At 47.8% G+C, this 21,159-nt stretch overlaps 2 protein-coding genes across 4 annotated transcripts in view; one reads left to right on the top strand and one right to left on the bottom strand.

The window, feature by feature from the left end:
* Nucleotides 1-18,245, top strand: part of PPME1 (protein phosphatase methylesterase 1) — a 31,995-nt gene extending 13,750 nt beyond the window's left edge. For 2 of the 3 annotated variants that reach the window (XM_042836706.1, XM_042836709.1), the window contains exons 3-14: nucleotides 484-576; nucleotides 3,807-3,864; nucleotides 4,398-4,449; nucleotides 6,347-6,501; nucleotides 6,991-7,081; nucleotides 7,943-8,008; nucleotides 8,714-8,846; nucleotides 9,994-10,123; nucleotides 10,858-10,902; nucleotides 11,692-11,756; nucleotides 13,488-13,555; nucleotides 14,488-18,245. In XM_042836706.1, coding sequence (XP_042692640.1) covers nucleotides 484-576; nucleotides 3,807-3,864; nucleotides 4,398-4,449; nucleotides 6,347-6,501; nucleotides 6,991-7,081; nucleotides 7,943-8,008; nucleotides 8,714-8,846; nucleotides 9,994-10,123; nucleotides 10,858-10,902; nucleotides 11,692-11,756; nucleotides 13,488-13,555; nucleotides 14,488-14,506 — 975 coding nt within the window. In that variant the 3' untranslated portion in view covers nucleotides 14,507-18,245. Of the gene's footprint in view, nucleotides 1-483; nucleotides 577-931; nucleotides 1,145-3,806; nucleotides 3,865-4,397; nucleotides 4,450-6,346; nucleotides 6,502-6,990; nucleotides 7,082-7,942; nucleotides 8,009-8,713; nucleotides 8,847-9,993; nucleotides 10,124-10,857; nucleotides 10,903-11,691; nucleotides 11,757-13,487; nucleotides 13,556-14,487 lie in introns of those variants that run through there. The other variant, XM_042836708.1, reaches the window with a different exon arrangement.
* Nucleotides 18,246-19,108: 863 nt separating this feature from the next.
* The window catches only part of P4HA3 (prolyl 4-hydroxylase subunit alpha 3), a 6,428-nt gene continuing 4,377 nt past the window's right edge, over nucleotides 19,109-21,159 (bottom strand). The window contains exons 9-13 of the mRNA XM_042836710.1: nucleotides 20,937-21,096; nucleotides 20,481-20,543; nucleotides 20,109-20,177; nucleotides 19,507-19,603; nucleotides 19,109-19,387 (exon numbers count right to left, since the gene is read on the bottom strand). Coding sequence (XP_042692644.1) covers nucleotides 19,317-19,387; nucleotides 19,507-19,603; nucleotides 20,109-20,177; nucleotides 20,481-20,543; nucleotides 20,937-21,096 — 460 coding nt within the window. The 3' untranslated portion in view covers nucleotides 19,109-19,316. The remainder of the gene's footprint in view (nucleotides 19,388-19,506; nucleotides 19,604-20,108; nucleotides 20,178-20,480; nucleotides 20,544-20,936; nucleotides 21,097-21,159) is intronic.

Here is a 21,159-nt window from a genome sequence, read left to right as displayed (position 1 = left end):
TTGTGTTACCCTGTGACCTTTAACAGAAGGTCAGAGAAGCTGCTTCCTTCTGGCAGGTCGTGGTAAGGTGGGTACTGTGAAGCTTCTTTATGGATGTATATGCCAGAGAGTAGCTGTGTTGCCCTAAAACATCTTGTGTTCTGGCTTGCCTGACTTTTCATCTTAAATGTAAGGGAAAATACTCCACATTAAAATTACGTGCTTCGTAGCACCTATTAGTAAAGTTTGTTTTTCCTCTTTGTTGTTGCAGAAGGAGGAGAAAAGGTTTAGGCATGAGATGTGTAGGTTGCAGAAGAGGGGAAGTCCTGCACAACTGGAAAAGAGCTCTGAAATTTAAAACAAACTCAGTTCTGTCCTGGTTATGCTGCACAAACCCATTGCACAGAGGCAGAAAGGAGGCCTTGAGAATTCAAGCACAGAAACAAAGCAACTGTGATTGCAGAATCTAAAATCTAACCATGAAGTGTCCTTAACTGTTCATACACTTTTCGAATTTACAAAAGTGGATTGGAGGGACCTGTCTTGCTGCTGTTGCATGGTGGAGGCCATTCTGCTCTTTCCTGGGCTGTATTTACTGTAAGTAAACTGTTGATTTATAGAGATAGACACTTAGGCAAATGTAGTCCTGTAAGCATGGAGGGCTGCTAACCATTCAGTTGTGTTAAACGGGGGGAAAATTAATGCAGAAACAGTGTTATGATCTCCTGCTATACACCTGACTCAAGTCATCTAAGAATATATATTAGACAATGTATGCAAAGGTGTATCATCTAGGCCACTAATTTCCAGCAGCATCCCAGACTTCCACATAACCTGCATGTTTTAACGAAGCGTTAAGGCAAATCTATCACAGTGTTCCCATGGGGTTGTTCTTGGATTTTTATTTTTGGAAGGCTGCTTTCCAATTTTCAACACTCCTATCTCATCACAACACTTTTTACTTTGCATGGTTGAGATCCTGTTCAAGGAATCTCGTTTGCTGCTCTCTGAAACATGGACAGAGGTTGTAGCAACAGGAGCAAGCGCATGGGCTGATGGAACCAAAGTGCCATCCCTAAACCTGTTCCTTTGTTTAGAAGAAAAAAAAAATACGAGCAAAAAACAACAAAACCAGAGCCAGGGAAGAAAGTTTAAAGGATTGCAGGTAAAGTAAAATCTGTTATTTCTATTTGGGATGTCAGAATGATAGAATCATGGAGGTTGGAAAAGACCTAGGATCCTTGAGTCTGACCACAACCCATCCTGCTGAATCATGGCCACATCTCCATGGTTCTGGAGCACTTCCAGGAACGGTGTGACTCCACCACCTCCCTGGGCAGCCTGTGCATCACCAGTCTTACAGAGAAGAACGTTTTCCTCATATCCAGTATCTCTTCTGTGCCTACTGTTACGTCAGGCATGAAACAAGGATGAGCTCTTTGCAAGAGTTAATACCAACTGCTCTTGAATTCCCAAGGTGACTGCTGCTACTGCATAATCCTTATGGTGTAACCCATGGGTAAACCACTGTGTGCTATGACAAGACATCCAAAAAATCATAGAATCATAGAATCACAAGGTTGGAAACGACCTGCAGGATCATCCAGTCCAACCCCCCTCCCATTCCTATCAGTACCACAAGCACTAAACCATCTGTCATAGCTCCTCATCCAGGTGCCTCTTGAACATTACCAGGGACGGCGACTCCACCACCTCCCTGTGCAGCCATTGCAGTGCCTGACCACCCTTTGAGAGAAAAGGTTTCTCCTAATATCCAACCTAAACCTCCTCTGGTACAACTTCTGGCCGTTTCCTCGGGTCCTACTGTTTGCCTGGGAGAAGAGGCCAGAACCTTTTGCACCATAACCTCCCCTCAGGAAGTTGTAGAGTGCTATGAGGTCTCCCCTGAGCCTCCTCTTCTCCAGACTGAACAATCCCAGCCACTCCTCATAAGACTCAATGCCTCTATAAATGCCTCATAAGTGGGCTGCAATTTTGGTACAGAATGGCAGTTGGACACCTAGCTTAGTTCATCTATGTCTGCAGCTGTAGCTGAGCCAGAGACTGGTGCAGAAACTGCTGAAACTTTGTCTTAAGCCTCTTTCTTACTAAATCCTGTCCTTATCAATGTAGATCATGGGTTGCCAGGATGGTCAAGTGATTGTTTTTGGTCATAGTTTCCAAGAGCCTTGGGAAAGTTGGATTGAAGGCCATTGCCTTTAACCAGAGGCAGATGTATGAAGCCACATTTTTCTGATCATCTTCCTACAAGATGCCATCACCTTCTCTGGAATTCTTATTTTCAGTAGCAAACCATTTTCACACTTAAAATCTCAAGCTTTTTGGATTTAGGGGAGTGACTGCCATTATAACACTGTGCTTTTGGGGCTTTTGGTGTTACTGCTGGCTGATGAAGGTAACATAGGTTTCCCTAGGTGAGAAGCACAAATCTGACTGTGCTTTTGGGGAAGGAAGTGGGCGCAGTAATTAGCTGTGCCTTTATGCAGCTGGTATTAAATTATTTCCTGTGGGTGCATTGAAAATAATGTCTGTCCTAAGCAATTAAGCCAGGTATTAAACTTCATGCTTAAAGTACTAAACAAACATATATATATATATATATATTTTGTTATATATCATATATATTTATAAAATTCACACCCAGAAGAACAACCAAACATGAAAATCTCAAGCTGGGAGGCTCTGAGTGCCCCAACCTAGAAATAGAAGAACAGCCTGCAGAGCCAGAGTGCTGCTTTCTTCCTTTGCTTACTGGCCTGGCAAATTGCTGGCTGATCTGCTTGTGCTTCTCTAGCCCAAAATATTTCTGTTTGGATACAACTTAGGGTGCTGTGCAGCTTCCCATTCTGTCATGTCCTTGTTGATCCTCTTTCCTCACTCTCTGATGACAATGGTTTGATCTTTAGCAGAAGGCATCTCATCTGCTGAGTTAAGTCATTGCTTAGGAGCATAAGCAGCTTGCAAATTGAGGCTTTGGGGTCAGTTTTGGGGTCTGAAATACGAACTTGTGGCTGTTTGGATTGCACTGCTGCACTCTTTTAGGAGTTGAAGAGCTGAACAACCAAACGGGAGGCCTGGTTGCCTTTCAGATCTGCCCCTTATGTGGGTGGTTGTATTAACAGTCCCTCAACAAATTCTCCCATTGCTACAGGGCTGATATTTAAACAATCAATGATTCTTTAACACAAAATGCTTCCTTCCAACAAAGAAGGCTGTTTAATCACTGCCATGCCTGAAATAACTTATGCAAATGGAGCTGTCAGCAACAAATGGAGTCATCATCGCCTTGCTTTAAAAAGATTCCTCTCTTGTTCCCCTCCAACATCTTTGGACTAATCAATTTTGTACATTCCAACCTCACTGTGAAATTCCATTCTGTAAGATCCAAGTGAAGAGGTGCTGCAAGGCAGCTGCTTCATCTTCATGGCTGCTGTGTAGCTGGGGCTAATTTTGGAACACGTGTGGCTTGGGAAAGGGGAGCATTGATTGCTTCAGCATCTCAGCTGCTACAGGACTTGAGTTTGCTTTCCTAGGAAACACGAGGTGTCTTAAAGCACAATAAAATAGTGTTCTTCTCAGAGATGATGTGAACAATGGTGGGAAGGATTCCATCCTTGAGCTCTGCTCAAATGAGGGCAGCTCGTGTGGGCTGTTCTTTATGGGAGCTGCAGGTTCAGCTGTTGGGAGCAGAGGTTCTGTCCCACCATGCCAGTCCTTGCTGCTGTTCCACTCTGTGCTTGATGATGCTGATCCTTTTGCAGGTGAGATGTGGCACTTTGCAAATTACATTGTCTTTTTCCTTGCAGTCTGCAATCATCAGCAGGATTCAGTGCAGGATTGTGGCTTTAGATCTCCGAGGCCATGGTAAGTACAATAAATACAGGAGTTTAAATAGCACATAAGCACATTGCTTGCCTTTTAAAGGAGATGTAATGAATCCTTCCCAAAACGACTGAGAAATTATCTTGAAGGCATCCTTGTTTTTTTTCATTCAGTGGCAGGGATGGGTGAAGTGGTGTCACCCCATATATGAGCACCCTCAGCTCCCTGTGCCTTTGTGCAAGGTGATGCTGGGCTTCCTTCTTCCTGCATGTTGGCAGCGACCCCTCCTCTATACTTTCATAACCTAAAGGAGGTCTTTACCATTCAAAATAAAGTGTGTTGTTCAGTTCTAAGGTACACTGTTAATATGGAAACACTCCCATGACTGTTCCTGCCCCTAAGCCATAATGTGACAAAGTACCAAGAATTTCTGGTTAATTCTGGGTTCTTTAATTGTTCATGATAACTGAAATGGAGTCTTTTCTAACTGTGCCAGAAAGCTTTGTACGTTTCTGCTCCACATCCTCAGAGCTCTGAAGGTTTTCAGCTTACAGGAACTTGTTTTGTTCTTTCAGGAGAAACAAAAGTTAGGAATCCTGAAGATTTGTCTGCGGAGACAATGTCAAAGTAAGGAAGCTTATGTGCTCCCCTTCACTTCCTTATGTGCTCCCCTCCCTCCTTCACTTTCCACATACCTATTTTCTTTCCTTAATTAAACAGTAAACATTGGAGGATACTCAACCTTCATTCAAGGGTGGAAAGTGGTTTCATTTCACATAATTCTGGTAGCTTTCGCTTCTTTTCCTTCTGTTTTGGGACAGCTTTAAAATTTCTTTGGAATTATACCTCTGCCAGCTGAGTTGTATTTCACAGTGGACTCATTCTTTAGGTCTCCCCTTAGTTGTAAAGCCACTTTACAGATCAGCAGCTTCACTGCAGGGAGCACTTTAAACCTGCAATGCTCAGTAGCACTGGAGATATCCTAATAGAAGGGAAAAAGCCTTCCTCAGGCTTGACTGATGTAAGCATTTTAGCTTGAAGTCACCCAGTTTGGTGGTGGTTCTTCTGCTTTTGAGCAATCAGAGTGTATCTGCCTTGGAAGTTGTGGATGCCCCATCCCTGCAGGCATTCAAGGCCAGGCTGGATGTGGCTCTGGGCAGCCTGGGCTGCTGGTTGGTGACCTGCACACAGCAGGGCTTGGAGCTGGATGAGCATTGAGCTCCTTTGCAACCCAGGCCATGCTATCATTCTATGATTGGACTGGAAGCATCTCCCCAGTGTGCTTCACATAATCAGGGTGCTTTTACAGACTGTCCTGACCTGCTTTGGGATGCAAATCCCCTTCTTCACAAGCTGCAGAAAAGCAAGCAGTTCCTACTAAGCAAATCTTGTTATGTCTACATTGAGTACAAAGAGTGTCTTTCCTATGACTACAATTAAACCAGGAAGGACTTTGTAACCTTCCTATGAACAAATCTACTGGATTTGTTGTGGGGAGGCCATGTGTGAAATGCGTTCTGACTTCCATTGTATTCCTTATTGCTGCTGCTTACAGCTTGTCACATCCTGGTACATCACTGTCCTAAGGAGGTGCTGTACGAAATAACTGGGATTTTTTAGATCTGCAGCAGCACTGCGGTGGGGAAAAACAAGTTGCCTTTTGTTTCTAAACTTCTCTGTCCTCTTAGAAGTGAGCTTAAAGTTTATTCCTTGTTAGCCTTTAAGTGGGAGCTTTACATTATAGTTTGAATCTTTTATTAAATCCTCTGGTTTTGTCCTCCTTGACAGAGCAGTCAGCCTTTCTTTTGACTTACAGTTTACTAGGTGCAAGCTTGCTCCCGTGTTCTTTGAAAGGAAAGCCCATTTTGGCACCTCTGAGGTTACCTCAAAGTACTGTGCTGCTCAATTAGCTTTGATCTTTAGCCATGCTGCTATTTGGATTTTTTTGGTGAGTTGTGGCAGCCAGCATTCATATACAGCAGTAACAGCTCCAGCTTAAAGCAGGTGCCCTATGGAAGAGAAGGGGAAATCCCTGCTTGCCTTGTGCTGTCTGTACTCCAGTGAGAGTCTGAACCTTTGCTTGTGTTCAGTGTTATCTTTGCCTCCATCCATGGAGCTTGGCTACTTGTCTCTATTTAATTGCAAAAGGTTTCTCCTTTTAGAGCTGTGAATTTTTTAGCCTGTGCTTCCACGCAAAAGAATGCGAGGCTTTTCTCACCTTCCGTTTAAAACTCCTACCAACTGTTGCCAATCTGAAAGGTTCTCTTTGGGAATGAAAAAAAAAATAAATAAAGCCCTTTCTGTTTATAAGGAGGAAAAATAGCATGCTTGTTCAGGAAAGTATCAGCTTTAAATGATTGCCTGTGTCGAGCTGCACAGTGATATGACAATAAACTTGTCCCAGTGGTGTGTGAGTTAGATAAGAGAGGATTTGGAGCCAGGCAGCTATCTTGGGTCTGTGTTTTTTCCTTCAGAAATACAACAAGGTGGAGATGCTGACCATCCTTTCACCTTCTTTTGGCAGAGACGTTGGAAACGTGGTTGAAGCTTTGTATGGAGACCTTCCTCCCCCTATCATGCTGATTGGGCACAGCATGGGTGGTGCCATTGCAGTGCACACAGCAGTTGCAAACCTGGTGCCGAGTTTACTGGGTCTGTGCATGATAGATGTTGTGGAAGGTAAGGCTGTGTGTGCTTGGATGTGGTTCTTTCTTTCAAGCTCATCTTTTTATTCTTATCCCCTAAATTCCTGAACACACAAAGTTTAGCCATTTCTTCAGTATATGCCAGTTCTATTCTCCTAGCAGCAGTTACCTGTGTGAGATAGTCCTTCTAGTGGGTCTCCTTTGGATTCTGCTGGGTGGGATCTGTGGTTGCTGTTGTTCTCAGAATTTGGCTGCAACACTTGTTATCAAGGAGGGGGCTTTTTTATATATATACTGCATGGTTGATGAGTGGTTGCTGCTTTTTCTGATGTCCTACTTGTTAATTTTCTAATGTGGGAGTAGGTAGGAGGTTCAGGTGTGCTAAGTCGTATTTTCATTAATTGCATTAAATCCAATCTGAACCCCAGCTTTCTCTGAAGGTGTTCCCTGGTAGCCAGTTCTGTGTAGGCAAACATGGTAATAATTACATCAGATGTCATCACATTAGAATATTTCTTTCTAGGTACAGCCATGGATGCACTGAACAGCATGCAGAACTTCTTAAGGAGTCGTCCCAAAACATTCAAGTCACTTGAGAATGCAATTGAGTGGAGGTAATGTGTGGGCTTATGTAATCTACAAAATCACTTGGCTTTTTTAGCTTGAATCCTGAAGGAAGCAAACTTTGTGACATTTGTCACATTCTTCCTTTGGTTCTCCCATCCCCAGCTATGCAGTGCTGGGGGAGTGGCTGATTCACCAGAGGGCTGTGCTGCCATCCACAGGGACCTGGACAGGCTGAGAGGTGGCTGAAAGGAACCTCCTGGGGTTTAGCAAGAAATGCAGAGCCCTGCCTCTGGGGAGGAGGCTGTGCTGGGGGCACCCAGCTGGAAAGAGTGCAGGAAAGGTCCTGGTGGACAGCATGTGGAGCATGAGCCCTTGTCACTAAGATGCTGCGTTAGGCCAAGTGTCAGCAGCAGTTCAGGAGAGGTGAACCTTCCCCTCTCTTCAGCCTTGGTGAGGCCACATCTGGGATGCTGATCTGGGTCTGGGCAACTCCAGTATGAGAGAAATTGGGACATACTGGAGAGAGTCCAGCACAGAGCCACCAGGTGATCCCCAGAGGTCTCTTCCAGCCTCAACCATTCAGTGGTTCTGTCAGCAATTCCTTGGCTGATTTGATGGGACAAGAGAGCTTACAAAGATAATTAATTTCCTGGGAGTTGGCTTGGTGCTGGAGAAGGATCATCCAAGAGCTGCTCCAATTCCCCACCAGCATTTCTCCTATATGTCTTTTAGATTCATAGTTACCTGAATCACCAGCCATCACTGTTAGCTGGCAGATGGTCTGTGACTCATTGTGAATGACTCCTGAGCACAGGTGGCTTGGGTAAAATCATCTGGTTTTGCTTCTGTTTCTAGGTCTGCTAGTCACCAGTCACTTAGTAATCTGCCTTTCTTCCTTTTTCCTCTAGTGTAAAAAGTGGACAAATAAGAAATCTGGAATCTGCTAGAGTTTCTATGGTCGGTCAAGTCAAACAGTAGGTTGTTTTGTGTGGTTTTAATTGGTTTTAATTTTAAGTTCTTAAAATCTTGTCTTCTGTTTTACAAATACCTTCACTGCAGAGCATAAATACTCCTGAACATGGAAATTTCTTCTAGGAAATAGATTTCTTTTCGTTTGATCACTGCTGATACCCACAGCTGAATTGTAGTTGTGGCACCTGGAGAAAACCTGCCCAGAATTTCAGTAGGGCAGAATTCACAAAGAGCTGCATTTAAAAAGAAATAATGAATTAACCACTGCTGATTGTGTGCTTTTTGTTTTGCCATCCTTTCTGCCCACATTGAGGACATAAGGGCTTGTCTAATGTCTCTTCAGAAATGTTGGCCTAATTTGGGTTTGCCTTCTGGCATTTTAGAAATGGTTTAATTCTGTATTTCAGGAGTGGTCCCAGGTGAGTTTGGGGGGCTCTGATCCTTGGTGTATCTGAAACCTTTACAAAGGTCTCCACATGCATTGCTAAGAAGAGCTGTTGTTGCTTGTTTGATCATTCCTGCCTCTATTAAATACCTGTTTGCACTGATGTTTGCACTGGGATGCATGTGCTGCTTTCATCTACAGCTGCTTTTAAACTTGGGGGGGGAATTTTTCCTATCCTGTGTCTGAGAAATAGCTGACTGCTTTTAGCTCAGCAACTTTCTGGTTTTGGAAAGGGAATCAGTTTTTGGTTTTGTTTTCACAGGTGTGAAGGAGCTGCAAGTCCTGAAGGTCCTAAAGCCATCGTGGAGGGCATTATTGAAGAAGAGGAGGAGGAGGATGAAGATGATGAAGGCGGAGTCTCTGTCAACAAAAGGAAGAAGGAAGATGACACTGAGGTAGGGAATTTCTTGCTGTGTTTCAGCATATTTTGCATGGCACTTCCCTGGCCTGTGGTTATCCAAAGGATTCTGATATAAATGAGAGCAACTCTAGTGGAAGCTTTATATTGGGACTTTCGTTTTTCTTCTTGGCCTCCTCTCATTGATTCCATCATGGCTTGTCACTCGGTTTTTGGTTTTTCTTTCCTCAGGTGTTCTGAATGCACACGACCTGAAATGGGGCTTTTGTGAATGAGGAGTGCTCTGTACTGAGCCTGTGTGGTGCTTTTGCTTATTTCAAAGACCCGTCAGCATTTGGGAGGTTGTACAATCAATTGCAGCCTAAGATTGTAAATTCCTCAAGGGAGATTCCCCGTGTACAAGAAAGACAGAGGAGGGCAACAAGATGAGCAGAGGGCTGGAGCAGCTCTGCTGTGAGGAAAGGCTGAGGGAGCTGGGCTTGTTTGGCTTGGAGAAGAGAAGGCTGCAGGGAGACTTGATGGTGGCCTTCAGTGCTTGAAGGGAGCAGATAAACAGGAGGGGGAACGGCTGTGTGTGAGGGTGGGCGGTGACAGGACAAGGGGAATGGCTTGAAAGTGAGACAGGGGAGGGTTGGGTTGGATGTGAGGAGGAAGTTTTGAAGGCAGAGGGTGGTGAGGCACTGGCACAGGTTGCCCAAGGAGGCTGTGGATGCCCCATCCCTGCAGGCATTCAAGGCCAGGCTGGATGTGGCTCTGGGCAGCCTGGGCTGCTGGTTGGCGACCTGCACACAGCAGGGCTTGGAGCTGGATGAGCATTGAGCTCCTTTGCAACCCAGGCCTTTCTATGGTTGTATGATTCTGATTCTAAAATCATTACAGCTGATTTATCCCGTTGTTTTTCAGACAGTGCACAAACTATTAGTGCCAGCAAAAAGCAGAAAACTAAGTGCCCTGAAAAATGCAGTCGTCTTTCAATCTATAGGTGTAGCTCCTGCTGACCTTCTCACTCCTTATTTGTATGCTTTGGTTGTGATTTGGAACAGAAAACAAGGAGCAAAAACTGTCTGCTGAGAGCGTGCAATCCACCAGAGGGAGCCAGCATTTTTACATGCTTCCATATGGAGTTCATTTTACGTGAGCTGTTCCACTGATCACTAATGCAGAGCTCTCTTTCCTCCCTGCAGACAAAGAAGGAGCACTTATACACGTGGCGAATTGAGCTGGCGAAAACAGAGAAGTACTGGGATGGATGGTTCAGGGGCTTATCTAACCTCTTCCTAAGCTGTCCAACTCCAAAGCTCTTGCTTTTAGCTGGTAGGTATCTGGTTTAAATTCAGCAGCAGCTCACTGCAGTGGTGTCCCAGTTGTGTTTGAGAAAATAAGGTCAGCGTTTGGCTCAAGTCTTTCTCTCAGAAAGCACCCATTTCTTCCACTCTGGCTGTATCATGTATCATAAAGCAGCCAGTTTGAGCCTTGCGTGTTTGGAATTAGGTCAGAGCCTCTAGGATCAAGATGGCACAAAATGATGTACTGGATTTTACGGCGTTAAATGCTTGCTTTTGTTGTATAAAGCAAAGAGGAGCCAACAAGATCTAAGCTGCCCTTCAGCCTCCAGTACTCTGACACTTTCCTACAGATGTAGGTGTGACTTTCCTCTGAAATCATGGATGTTCTGCAGCCAGCTGTAGGCCCTTCTTGTGCTCTGGTAAAGATAAAAGCCTGGAGCAGCCTGGGCTGCTGGTTGGTGACCCTGCACACAGCAGGGGATTGAAACTGGATGAGCACTGTGCTCCTTTTCCACCCAGGCCATTCTGTGATTCTACGAGCTTCTAAGCTGTGGAAAAGATGTGTTCTTACCTTTTAGGCAGAGATTCTTTCCTGTCAATTTGCCATCATGAGGTGCAGCTGTGAAATGTTCTAATGGTTGTCAAAGGTGATGTTTGGCTCACTTTCTTTTGGCCAAAATTTCTTTCATAATGCCTGGTAAAGCTCTGCTTAGTTACATTCATTCTGGAATTTCTCCAGTACATCTGTTTGTTTGATTGTAGGTGTTGACAGGCTGGATAAAGATCTGACCATTGGACAGATGCAAGGTAAATATTTAATTCTGATACCTTAATGCTCTTTTTGGCTGGCAACTTGTTGCTGTGGGTACATGACCAAAGATATGGGGGCAGTAGCCTCTTAGAGGTGCAGTCTGTTTGAAAGCAAATGTGCACTGAGGATTTAGTCAATCCAAAACTATTGGCCTGTGTGTGGTGATAGGAAAGGTGGAGAAATTGAGAAGGGAGAGATTAAATGAGAAGTTGTGATGAGCTTTCTCCAGGGTTTTTGTTCAATCTGGTGTCTGATGTTTCCAGCAGTGGGGCTGCCACTTTCTTTTGAGGGATTCAAGGTGATGTTCTGCAAGGCTTTCTTTTCAATGTTCTTTTTCTCCCATTCTAGTGATGTTCCTAGCTTAGAACACTTGAGACCATCCAAAACTGTTTGGCCTCTGGATGTTTCTATCAGATAAAGATTCTGCATCTCCATGCATGCCTTTTTTTTTTCCTTCTGGTCCCAGTTTCATGGGTTTGCAAGGCATTTGGTACTGGAAAGTAATACAACGTTTATCCTGCTGCCTTATGCTGAAGTGGCCTCACAGGGCAGAGCAGAGGGGGAGGATCCCCTCCTTCACCCTTCAGGCTCTTTTTCCTGCTATCAGTGAGGCATAGTGAGGTTTGTGAAGAGTGCAAGAGCCTCCTTAGAAGAGTTCATAAATTCACAGTGCTTTAAAGGTTCCAGGTTCTGTTGTTTCCTGCGTAGGTGAGAACTGCTTCCCTAAACTACTGCTGTTCAGGAAGCAGGGCTGCTTAAAAAGTGATGACTCTCTTCATCTGCAGGGAAGTTTCAGATGCAAGTCCTTCCACAGTGTGGCCATGCAGTCCATGAAGATGCTCCAGACAAGGTGAGCTCTGCCTGGGGGTGAAGCTGCGTGCATCGTGGTCTCCACTGCTTAAACACAACAGGGGCCATTGCTTGCTCTGAAGCACAGTTTTGCACCACGAGAGCCTTTTGGACATGATACCATCAGTGGTTTTTTTGCAAAGCAGCTTGGATTTCATCATATTTTTAAGCTGACTGGAAAGCCTGAGTTGAGATGTTAGATGAGATACAGAGCTGGGCTATAGGTTTAATTCTCAAGCTGGTGCTGGTGGGACTAACTGTTACCATATGGAGTGTGGTTCCCTTTAACCTCCTGCCCTCCCTCTAGAAGCTTTTCACTCTTCCTAGCACTAAACCACAGCGTTTGGAGCTCATCTGTGTTATGCTGAGTTGGGTGGCTCAAGTTTTCCAAGTATGAAACAAATGCTATTGAAACAGTTTGCAGGCTGAGGAAGCAGAGTGACTGCTGTGTATTGCTGCAGTTTGTGTCCTGACAGGAGGGCTGATGTGTCACTGGAGCCTGTGGTTGGGAACAGGACTGGTTTTAAAGCTTGTTCTGCACCATGAGTGCAAAACTCAGCCTGCCAGTGCTTCCCTTTACCAATCTGAAGGAGTGGCTTTCACCTGAATGCTGCTGTGCTTTGTGCACTGTGATCAGTGTCAGAATGCTGTCTTGATTTATTCTTAGAAATAACATGCGTAATGGTCTCACCTAACCTTTCTTTTTGCATGCTAAATTTAAGAAATTACTGGAAGAGGTGGTGAAGAAACTTCTTGGCTGTGTGGTCAGTGCAAAGGTGCAAGCATGTGTCTCACAGAATCACAGAATTGTAGGGGTTGGAAGGGACCTCCAGAGCTCATCGAGTCCAACCCCCTGCCAAAGCAGGTTCCCTACAGCAGGTCGCACAGGTCGGCATCCAGGCAGGTCTTGAACATCTCCAGAGCAGGAGACTCCACCACCTCCCTGCAGCCTGTTCCAGTGCTCCTCACCTCACTGCACAGCCGTTCCTTCACACATTGCTGCACAACTTCCTATGCTGCAGTTTCTGTCCGTTTCCCCTTGTCCTGTCTCCACTCACCACTGAACAGAGTCCATCCTCGCCATTCTGCCCCCCACACCTCAGATGCTGATAGACCTGGATCAGGTCCCCTCTCAGTCTTCTTTTCTCCAGGCTGGACAGCCCAGCTCACTCAGCCTTTCCTCATAGCAGAGATGCTCCAGGCCCCTCGCCATCTTGGTGGCCCTCTGCTGGACTCTTCCCAAGAGATCCCTGTCTGTTTTGTACTGGGGAGCCCAGAACTGGACGCAGTGCTCCAGATGAGGCCTCACCAGGGCAGAGCAGAGGGGGAGGATCACCTCCCTCGACCTGCTGGCCACGCTCTTTTTAATGCACCCCAGGATGCCATTGGCCCTCTTGGCCACAAGGGCACACTGCTGGCTCATGGCAACCTGTCATCCACCAGGACACCCAGGTTCCTCTCCGCAGAGCTCCCCTCCAGCAGCTCATCCCCCATCCTGTACCACTGCATGCTATTATTCCTCCCCAGATGCAAGACTCTACACTTGCTTAAGTCTCCTTTTAGACTTGAGCCTATTGGACAGAAGTCTTCGTCTTAAAGCAGCAGACTTCATTCAGCAAGAAGACCCAAGGGCACATACTGTAGCTGGAACTGCTGCATCCTCTGAAGGCTCTCTGGATTTCTGGTTGTCTTCACCTCCCTTTAAGTTCTCACCTGGTTTTCCTTCCTCCAGGTTGCTGAAGCTGTTGCGACGTTCCTGATCCGTCACAGGTTTACAGAGCCCATCGGTGGATTCCAGTGGTAAGGCTCTGTGAGGGCTGCAGCTGGGCAGTCTGTGAGCACAGTCCTTGCTCTCCCTGTGTGCTTGTGGCTTTCGGTGTGGGAGGTAGCTGGGAGTTGTAGCATAATGCTGAAACCACATATAAACAAACAGCTTGGCATCACAGCCAGGAATTATTTGATGTTTGTGTTCCCTGTCAGCTTTTCACCTACTGTCTCGTGTTAATGAAGCCTTCTTCCTTGGAGGGAAGGAGTGAGGCAGATCTCACTTTGCTGGTTGCTTTCTCTATAGCCTGCCAGAAGGTAGAATTACAAGCTTTGTGGTATTTGGTTTAAGCAGGTTTTTATTTACATAATCAAGGCCCTGTGCCTTGAAAGCAACTCGTACCACGCTGCTTTGGCCAGGGAATGCTGCTCAAATCAGACAGGTAGAGCTCTGTGCTTCGTTGTGCAGGCTTTGTCTGCTGACCCCAGGTGTATTGAACTCACCTGTAAGAGCCAGGTCTCTGTATGGCAATGAGAGAAGGTTGTCACTGATAAGGTTGCTTGGAAAGCCTCCTGAGGGTACAGCATCATAAAGGCAACGACTAAACCAGTGCTCAGACCACGCTCACTAATGGTACTAATCAGCCTCAAGGCCATCTGTCATGTGTCAGTGAGCAGCCCTGAGAAATTCTCTTGCTTTATAGCTCAGAATTCTTCAACAGAAGCTATACATTCCAACATGTACAATGCTGTGAGACTGGTGATACTAAAGGGCTGTTGCTGAGTGATCTCTCCTTTCCCCTTTGTCCTGTGCCTTTGGGGATGAAACAGCAGAAATGTAGGAATGTGGGCTGCATGTTTTAAATTCAGTGGAAGGAAGTGATGTATGAGTGATGAGAGGGAGAAGAGGCAGAGCCAAAGATCTGCAGAGAATACCTTGATTTTAATGTGACCTTTTTCCTTCCCAGTGTGTTTCCTGCTTGTTAATACCCTGCTATCTCCAGCACCGAGTCATATTGTAAATAAACTGCACCAGAGGCCACTGTGATGTACCCCATATCTGTTCATCTCTCCAGTTCAGCAGCAGTTGAGAAGTTGGTGTGAGGTTCCTCGTCCCTTAGAACAGTTCTCCACAACGTGTCCATGCTTAGGGACTTCCTTGCTGGGAAGCAGCTTGTGTTGAAGACCATGAAAAGCTCTTCAGACCCTCAGAAGTGGGCTCCTCTCTGCTGCCATAAGCAAAGACCTGAACCCCCAAGCCTCCATCGACCTCCATGGTTTCTTGGACCCAACTGCAGAAGGGTTGTTGACAATCCAGAGCCAGCAAAGTCACTGCAGCATTTCCAAAGGCTTCAGGATTTCTCTGTGGAATCATTTGACCGTCTTCAAAGTGCCCCCTTAGCTTTGGGTTTTGTTTTGTTTTTCTTATATATTCATTTATTTTTTCCCCCCTAAAGCAGTGAGGGAATCAGCTTCATTAGAAGCTCAAGTTCCATCTCACCAGCCTTATGGATCAAGCTGTGGCAGGAAGCTGATGCTGCTTTCTTGTGCAAATTTGGACCAGAGGGTAAAACAAAAAGGCAAGGGTGGGAATCTGGGGATCATGAGCTCCATTTCAGAATCTTGCAGCTTTCTTAACGTTTGTTTCAAGCTCTCACTGAGGAAAAATAGCCTGAATTACAGGCAGTTTGCCTATTTGGCCCTTTTCTGCCTCTGGAATGTGTTTATGCTTCCCTCTGTGTAGCTGCCACACATGACTGAGCAGAGATCAGCATCGTTGGGGTGAAAAAGATGCAAGAAGAGCAGCAGATAAATTCCTGGAAGAGCTTGGAGTCAATCCTGCTGATGCTGATGCAGAGGTGCAGGCAGCTGATTCCCCAGTACCACAGGATTCACCTTGTTTTCAGTGTCACTTCCTAAATCATCTCGCTGCCTGCCTGCTGTATTTCCACACAGATCTGCAGTTCCATGGCAGAATGCTTCTTCAGGGTTAATTACCTGCAGGCAGTGGGTCAGATTGCTTTCACCTCTCCTAAGAATCACTCTGGAGCATAAGAGCTGGCACCTATGGGAGCAGTTTTTCTCAGTGTGCTGCTGGTGGTTGTCTGAAATCTTATTCCATTTGCCTTCTGTTCAGAACCCCTTCGTGCTGTATGATGGAGGCAGTATTTAATGCTGTTTTGCTGAGGCATGGTTCTGTTCCTGGCTTGATCCTGGGAGTTGTGATGGGCAGCAGTTCTCCAGAGCCATCCTGAACTTCTGGTGTGTTTGAGGTGCAGGTGGGGCAAAGGGAAGCAGTGTGAAGAGCTGGTAAACGTGGAGATTCCCTGTGATGGAGAGCTGCTCCTCATCTCATTCCTTCACACGTGAGTTGTGGCCTTGTGCTGTGCCCAAAGCATCAGGGTGGGAAATGCATGAACCAGAGGCAAGAAAGCCAAATTACAGAGGGCTCTGCTCATTGCCACACCGTTGGCACTCAGTGTAAATAGAGAATTGCTGGCTCCTGACATTCCTTTCTGTTCACTATTACTTTGTGACCGTGGTGTAACATCCAGCCCAGCTGTAGTTCCTGGTGGATTAAATGGACCTTCAGTAACCGAGATGCTACATCTGCCTTTTTCCTGATGCATCCTGGAGGCTGGCAGCATCCTCAGTCCTCCCCACGTATACTTCAGCAGGATATTTAATGTGGCATTGCTCCGTGCCAGGCTCTGGGTCCTGGCTGCCTCAGAACTGGATTTGGGGAAGTGAACTGCAGGGATGAGAGCAATAGCGGATGGAGTGGGAATCCCTTCCTGCTGTGCTGAATTGCAAACATTTTTGAGAGTCTGCTTTTGTCTGAAGGATTTCTGCCTGTCTGCAATTGCTTTTCCTGGGAGGAGGGAGCAAGAAGCAGAGAGAAATGGTATTTAGGTGAAAGTTAGCACAGAGAACGAGCTGCAGGGGAAAGTGTTCCCCTTCACTGAATAAAAGTAGGGAAACCCAGGAAGTTCCCCCTCCTTTGCTGTCTGATCAGTGCATTCTTTCACAGCCTTCAGCACTTAATCAGGCAGACAGGAGGAGGCTGAGCTGTGAGGGTGCAGATTTCAAGCAGGAGCGTTTGATGATGTAGAAATCTCTCTTGCCTTTGTTCCAGTCGTTGGATTGAGGATCCGTGGAAGCTTTCACAATGGAAAACCCCGAGGCTTGGCAGGAGCAGATTGCGGTCTGATCTCTGTGTAAGGGCTGACTTCAGCTTGGAGCCATCACAGGTTCTGCCAGCTCTGGGGCTGCATGCATCACACAGAGCCCTCAGCCATTTGTAGCTTACAGGAGCACTGTGACTGCTGGAAAGAAATCTTTCCTGTGTGGCCAAAGCATGAGGTTCTGCTCTGAACACAGAGCCTGAGTGGATGGCTGCAGTGTGTGAGTCTGAATGGCCGCTCCTCCATGCTGGCATCTCGAAAACAGCATTAATCCAGAGGTGAAACATCAGACTGTGTCGAAATGGTTGCTGTATCACGTTGCTGCTTGGAGCTTGCTTTGCTTTGCAACCTTTTCTTGTCTCTCTTGTTCAGACACCTTCAGAAGCGAAGCAGGTGGGAGATTCCACCAAAGCCAGTTGAAAATATTGATGGCTGTTGCAGCTGGAGGTCAGGTTGTGAGCAGCTGAGACGTGCTCTCAAGAAATGAGCACGGGTGGTAAGGAGTGAAAGTGCAGAGGTCTGTGGGCTGTGCTTGGAGCTGTCAGACCCCCAGACCTGACTAGGTTTCCTCCCCTGCAATCTGTGCATTTTGGAGATGGTAGCTGTGGGTGACGTTTGTCTTTTGGCAGAGGAAGGGGCTGTGTCTCCTGACTTCCAGCCCTGCTTCCCACCTTTCAGAGTGAACCTTCTGGCTTTTAATGTTTCTACAGGGCAGGGCTGAGCAATGGCAGCAGGGCACAGCCCCTTGCTGGCTTTCTGCTCCAGCACCACGCAGATACAGGAGGAGGAGAGCCCACGTTATCTCGATCTGCACAGTTTCTCTTCCTCTCCATATTGCCTTTTGTCTTCAGTGTGAATGGGAGATGTCTGGCGAGTCAGTGGGTTCAAACTGGTGCTTCACACACCTGAAAATCTACACCTGGATCTTCTGGGTAAGGTTAAAAACCAGTTTGCCAGCCAAGCCCCCGGTTGCATTTCCACATAAACTTGGCACCACGTCTGCAAAGCAGCTGAAACCTGTAGGGCTGTGCTTAGGTTTTTTACTGCATGCTTTGCTGTTGGATGCTGGGCCGGTTGGGTTTCCAGCCTGGCAGGGTGTTGCTCTCAGGTGACCTCGTATCTTTTGCTGTTGTTTCCAAAAGGAAAATGTGTTTGTGTCTGTCAGTCCTCTGGAGACTGCTGTGTCCTGTGTCAGCCTCGTCCTGCTGGTACCTTGTTTGGTGTCCGTTGCTCTCGCCTCCAAATAAAGCAGTTGTGCAAAGCCTGGGTTAGGAATTCCTCTGTTTGCTGGGAAGGGGGAGATCTGACTGTTCTGGGGCTGTCACAGCGGTGAGGGCTGCGTTGGGTTTTTCTGGTGACTCATGGAAGTGTCTCATCCTCGGAAACGTCCCCACATCCCTTCTCTGTGCTCCAGTGTGGGGAGGAGGAGGGAATGCTGGAGCCACAGCCTGTGTTTTTCCCCTCCCCTTCACCACTGATTGCTCCCACATGTACAGAAACATCTGAAAGTAATAAAACGTGGTGCTTTGGCTGTTCAGTAACCTGTGCTGTGTTGGACCATGTGTTTTTTAACACCCTCAATGCTTCAGTTGCAGGAATTCGGGGCAGTGTGGGCTGAAGCTCTGTAGGTTTTTATGTACGAGGAGGCAGAGCCCAGGTGCTTGGGAAGCTCTTCAACCTCTTCCCTTAAAATCAGGGAGTTTCTTTGCAGGCTGAGAGCGTGCAGGGGCCGACCCCAACCCCAGCCATTCTGCATTGCCTGGTCTGCTGCTCCTGTCACCCTATCTGAAATGCACAGAGCAAACAAGTGGTACCGGGGCCCTGCCTGATTACCAGGTGCTGCTGGGGAGCCCGGCTGCCCTCCTTTGCCTTCCAGTCACGCCAGCACTGTGGTTGGATAGAGAAAAGGAGCTTGTCTGCAGTGCCCTGGGGAAATGGGGCTGCGCATGGGCTGGGGGCCAGGGAGGCTGGAAGGCAACGGCCCCTGTGCTGGCTTTGCTGCACTCTGAGCTCCAGCACCAAGGTCCCTCTTACAGCAGCAGCTCTGCAAAAAAGATTCATCGTGCGATGCTGGCAGAGGACAAGGGGCTGTGCTGTTCTCTGCTGTTGCACCAGAGTGGAGCGTGAGGTTGCACAGCCAGGTTTGAGATGCATCCAGACCCCACAGCAGGTTGTTTTTTGTGTAAGGGCAGTGTTGGCTTTGCTCTGGTCCGTGTGGCTGCTTTGGTCACTCCGGTGCATACTGATGGCTGTAGGAGTGCCATAGCTCTCACTGCTGCTCTTGAGATGGGACAGAGGGTCTGTTTAGGATCCAAGCTATGGAACATGTGTGGGTTTGGTACCATCCACTCCCCCCCGCCCTCCCACTAAACCTTAATGCCACACCAAAGTATTTCTCCCAGCCTCCAGTTGAGTCTCCTTCGATTTTATTTTCAACAGATTTCCCAGAGGGAAGCCACAGCTCAACAAAGCACCTCCTCCCCCTGCAGCACCCTCTTCTCCTCATGGATGAACCCCAGTGGAGCTGCGCTGTGCTGGGGAGGCTTTTCACTGCCGTGGTGACAACGACAGCAGCCAGGTCAGGAGCTGCATCCTTGAGCCCAGCTGCTCGCTCAGTCCCGGGGATCCCGGCTGCACGGCCGCCGGAACTCCTGCCCATACTCATGGATCCACTTGTTTGCCACTGGAAGGGACAAGGGCCCCATCTGTCTCTGTCCCCTATGCCAACCTCATGGGGGTGGCCTCCCTGCTGTCCCTCTGACCCCGAATCACCCTGGGGTGACACCGGGTGCTGCCACTCACCCCACTTGTCCCCAGCCAGCACGGGGCATCCAGCGTGTAGGGTGTCCCCGTCACCGTCGCCATTCCTTCGCAGGTTCCACCAGAACAAGGCTGCGTTCTGCAGAGCAGAATAAAGACACATCCCAGGGCTTTGGCACACCTCAAACAGAGCTGGGAGCTCCAGCATTGGGATTTTACACCCCAAAACTAAGCCAGGATTCCAACAGCTGGGCTCTCAGGGCTGCGGTTTGACAAAACAGAGCTGAGAGCCTTGAGGTTGGATTGTCATCCCAAGACATGGGTAGGAGCTTCAAGGTTAAGGATCAGCACCCCAAAACAAGGGCAGTATACACAGCCCAGATCTGGGAGTTAGGGGGTTGGGGTTTGACACTCCTAAGAGAAAGCTGAAAGGCCCAAAGACTGGATTTGGAACCTCTAGAATGGAGCCAGGAGCTCCAGGGCTGGCCTTTGGCACTCCAAAACATCAGGGAGCTGCAGGTTGGGATTTGGTGTTGGGATGGGCTGAGCTGTGACTCTCTGTAAGAGATAAGAAATGGGAGAGCTGTGTCCCCCCCCCCCCCTGTTCCCCACTCTTGGGATGATCTTGTGCAGGTTCCCCTCACCTTAACCACTGGCACGCTGAAGTTGGCGTAGATGAAGGCAGTGGAGCCACCTGCCTCCACTGCACTCAGCTGGAAAAGGAGAAAAAGAAATGCGAGTCACGGCCCTCATCCTCCTCCTGCCCTGTGGGATACGACTGCTTTCCGAGGCACAAAACCTCCCCTGGTTCCATCCCCCATGCTTTTTCCTTGCTGTGGCATTGCACAAGCTCTGAAATCCTCTGCCAACACTACGTTTTATCACCATAGCCATCTACTTTTAGCGCCATAGCTGTGTGATTTAGAGCTGCCCTCACCCCTCTCCCTCTCTCACGTTCACTCTGAACCCTACTGATATCCACACAGATGCAAAAACAGACCAAAATGGGGACTCACGTAGATCATGACCGTGGCAATCCTGTTGCCCGACTTCATTCTGTAAAGGGGGCTCTTCCTGGACTGCCCCAAAAGCAAGGAAGTGGAAATGGTCAGTCTGTGTGGGCGCTGCTGGGAGACACCTCTTACCCTAATGGACCTCATGGCTCTGAGCTGCTGCCAGGAAAAATCCCTTCCTCCCTCTTCCCTCCTCTCCTTCCTCCAGCCCCCTCCTGGCTCCATTTCACAGGACACCCCAGGAACCTCCCTCCCACAGCACCACCCCAGGAGCACCCATAGGACAATCCAAGACCATCCTGGTGACTGTCTCAGGACCGTTCTGATCACCATTCTAGGAGCACCCAGAGTCTATCTTGCTGGCCATCCCAAGTACACCCAAGGACCATCTCAATGACCATCCCAGGAGCACCCACAGGACAACCCAGTGACCACCCCAGGACCCTCCAGACTCCTGACCGTGGCGTGGTCGAAGTGGGGCTCGTAGTGGCCGCCGAGACCATAGTTGACCACCTGCAGGTACTCAGCGTAGGGTGGCCGCAGGTCCAGGCCGGTGATGGCCGCCATGCGCAGCTCCAGTGCCCGCACCACTGGGTCGGCTGTGTCCTTCAGCCAGGCACTGTGGGGAAGCTCAACCTCAGCCCCTCACTGACTTCATTTGGGAGAAAATGGGGGCACCCAA

The sequence above is a fragment of the Centrocercus urophasianus genome, unplaced genomic scaffold (assembly GCF_019232065.1).
Source record: "Centrocercus urophasianus isolate 14NV4802_14NV808 unplaced genomic scaffold, USGS_Curo_1.0 seq_628, whole genome shotgun sequence".
Lineage (NCBI taxonomy): Eukaryota > Metazoa > Chordata > Aves > Galliformes > Phasianidae > Centrocercus > Centrocercus urophasianus.
This window is presented reverse-complemented; position numbering and strand designations above follow the sequence as displayed.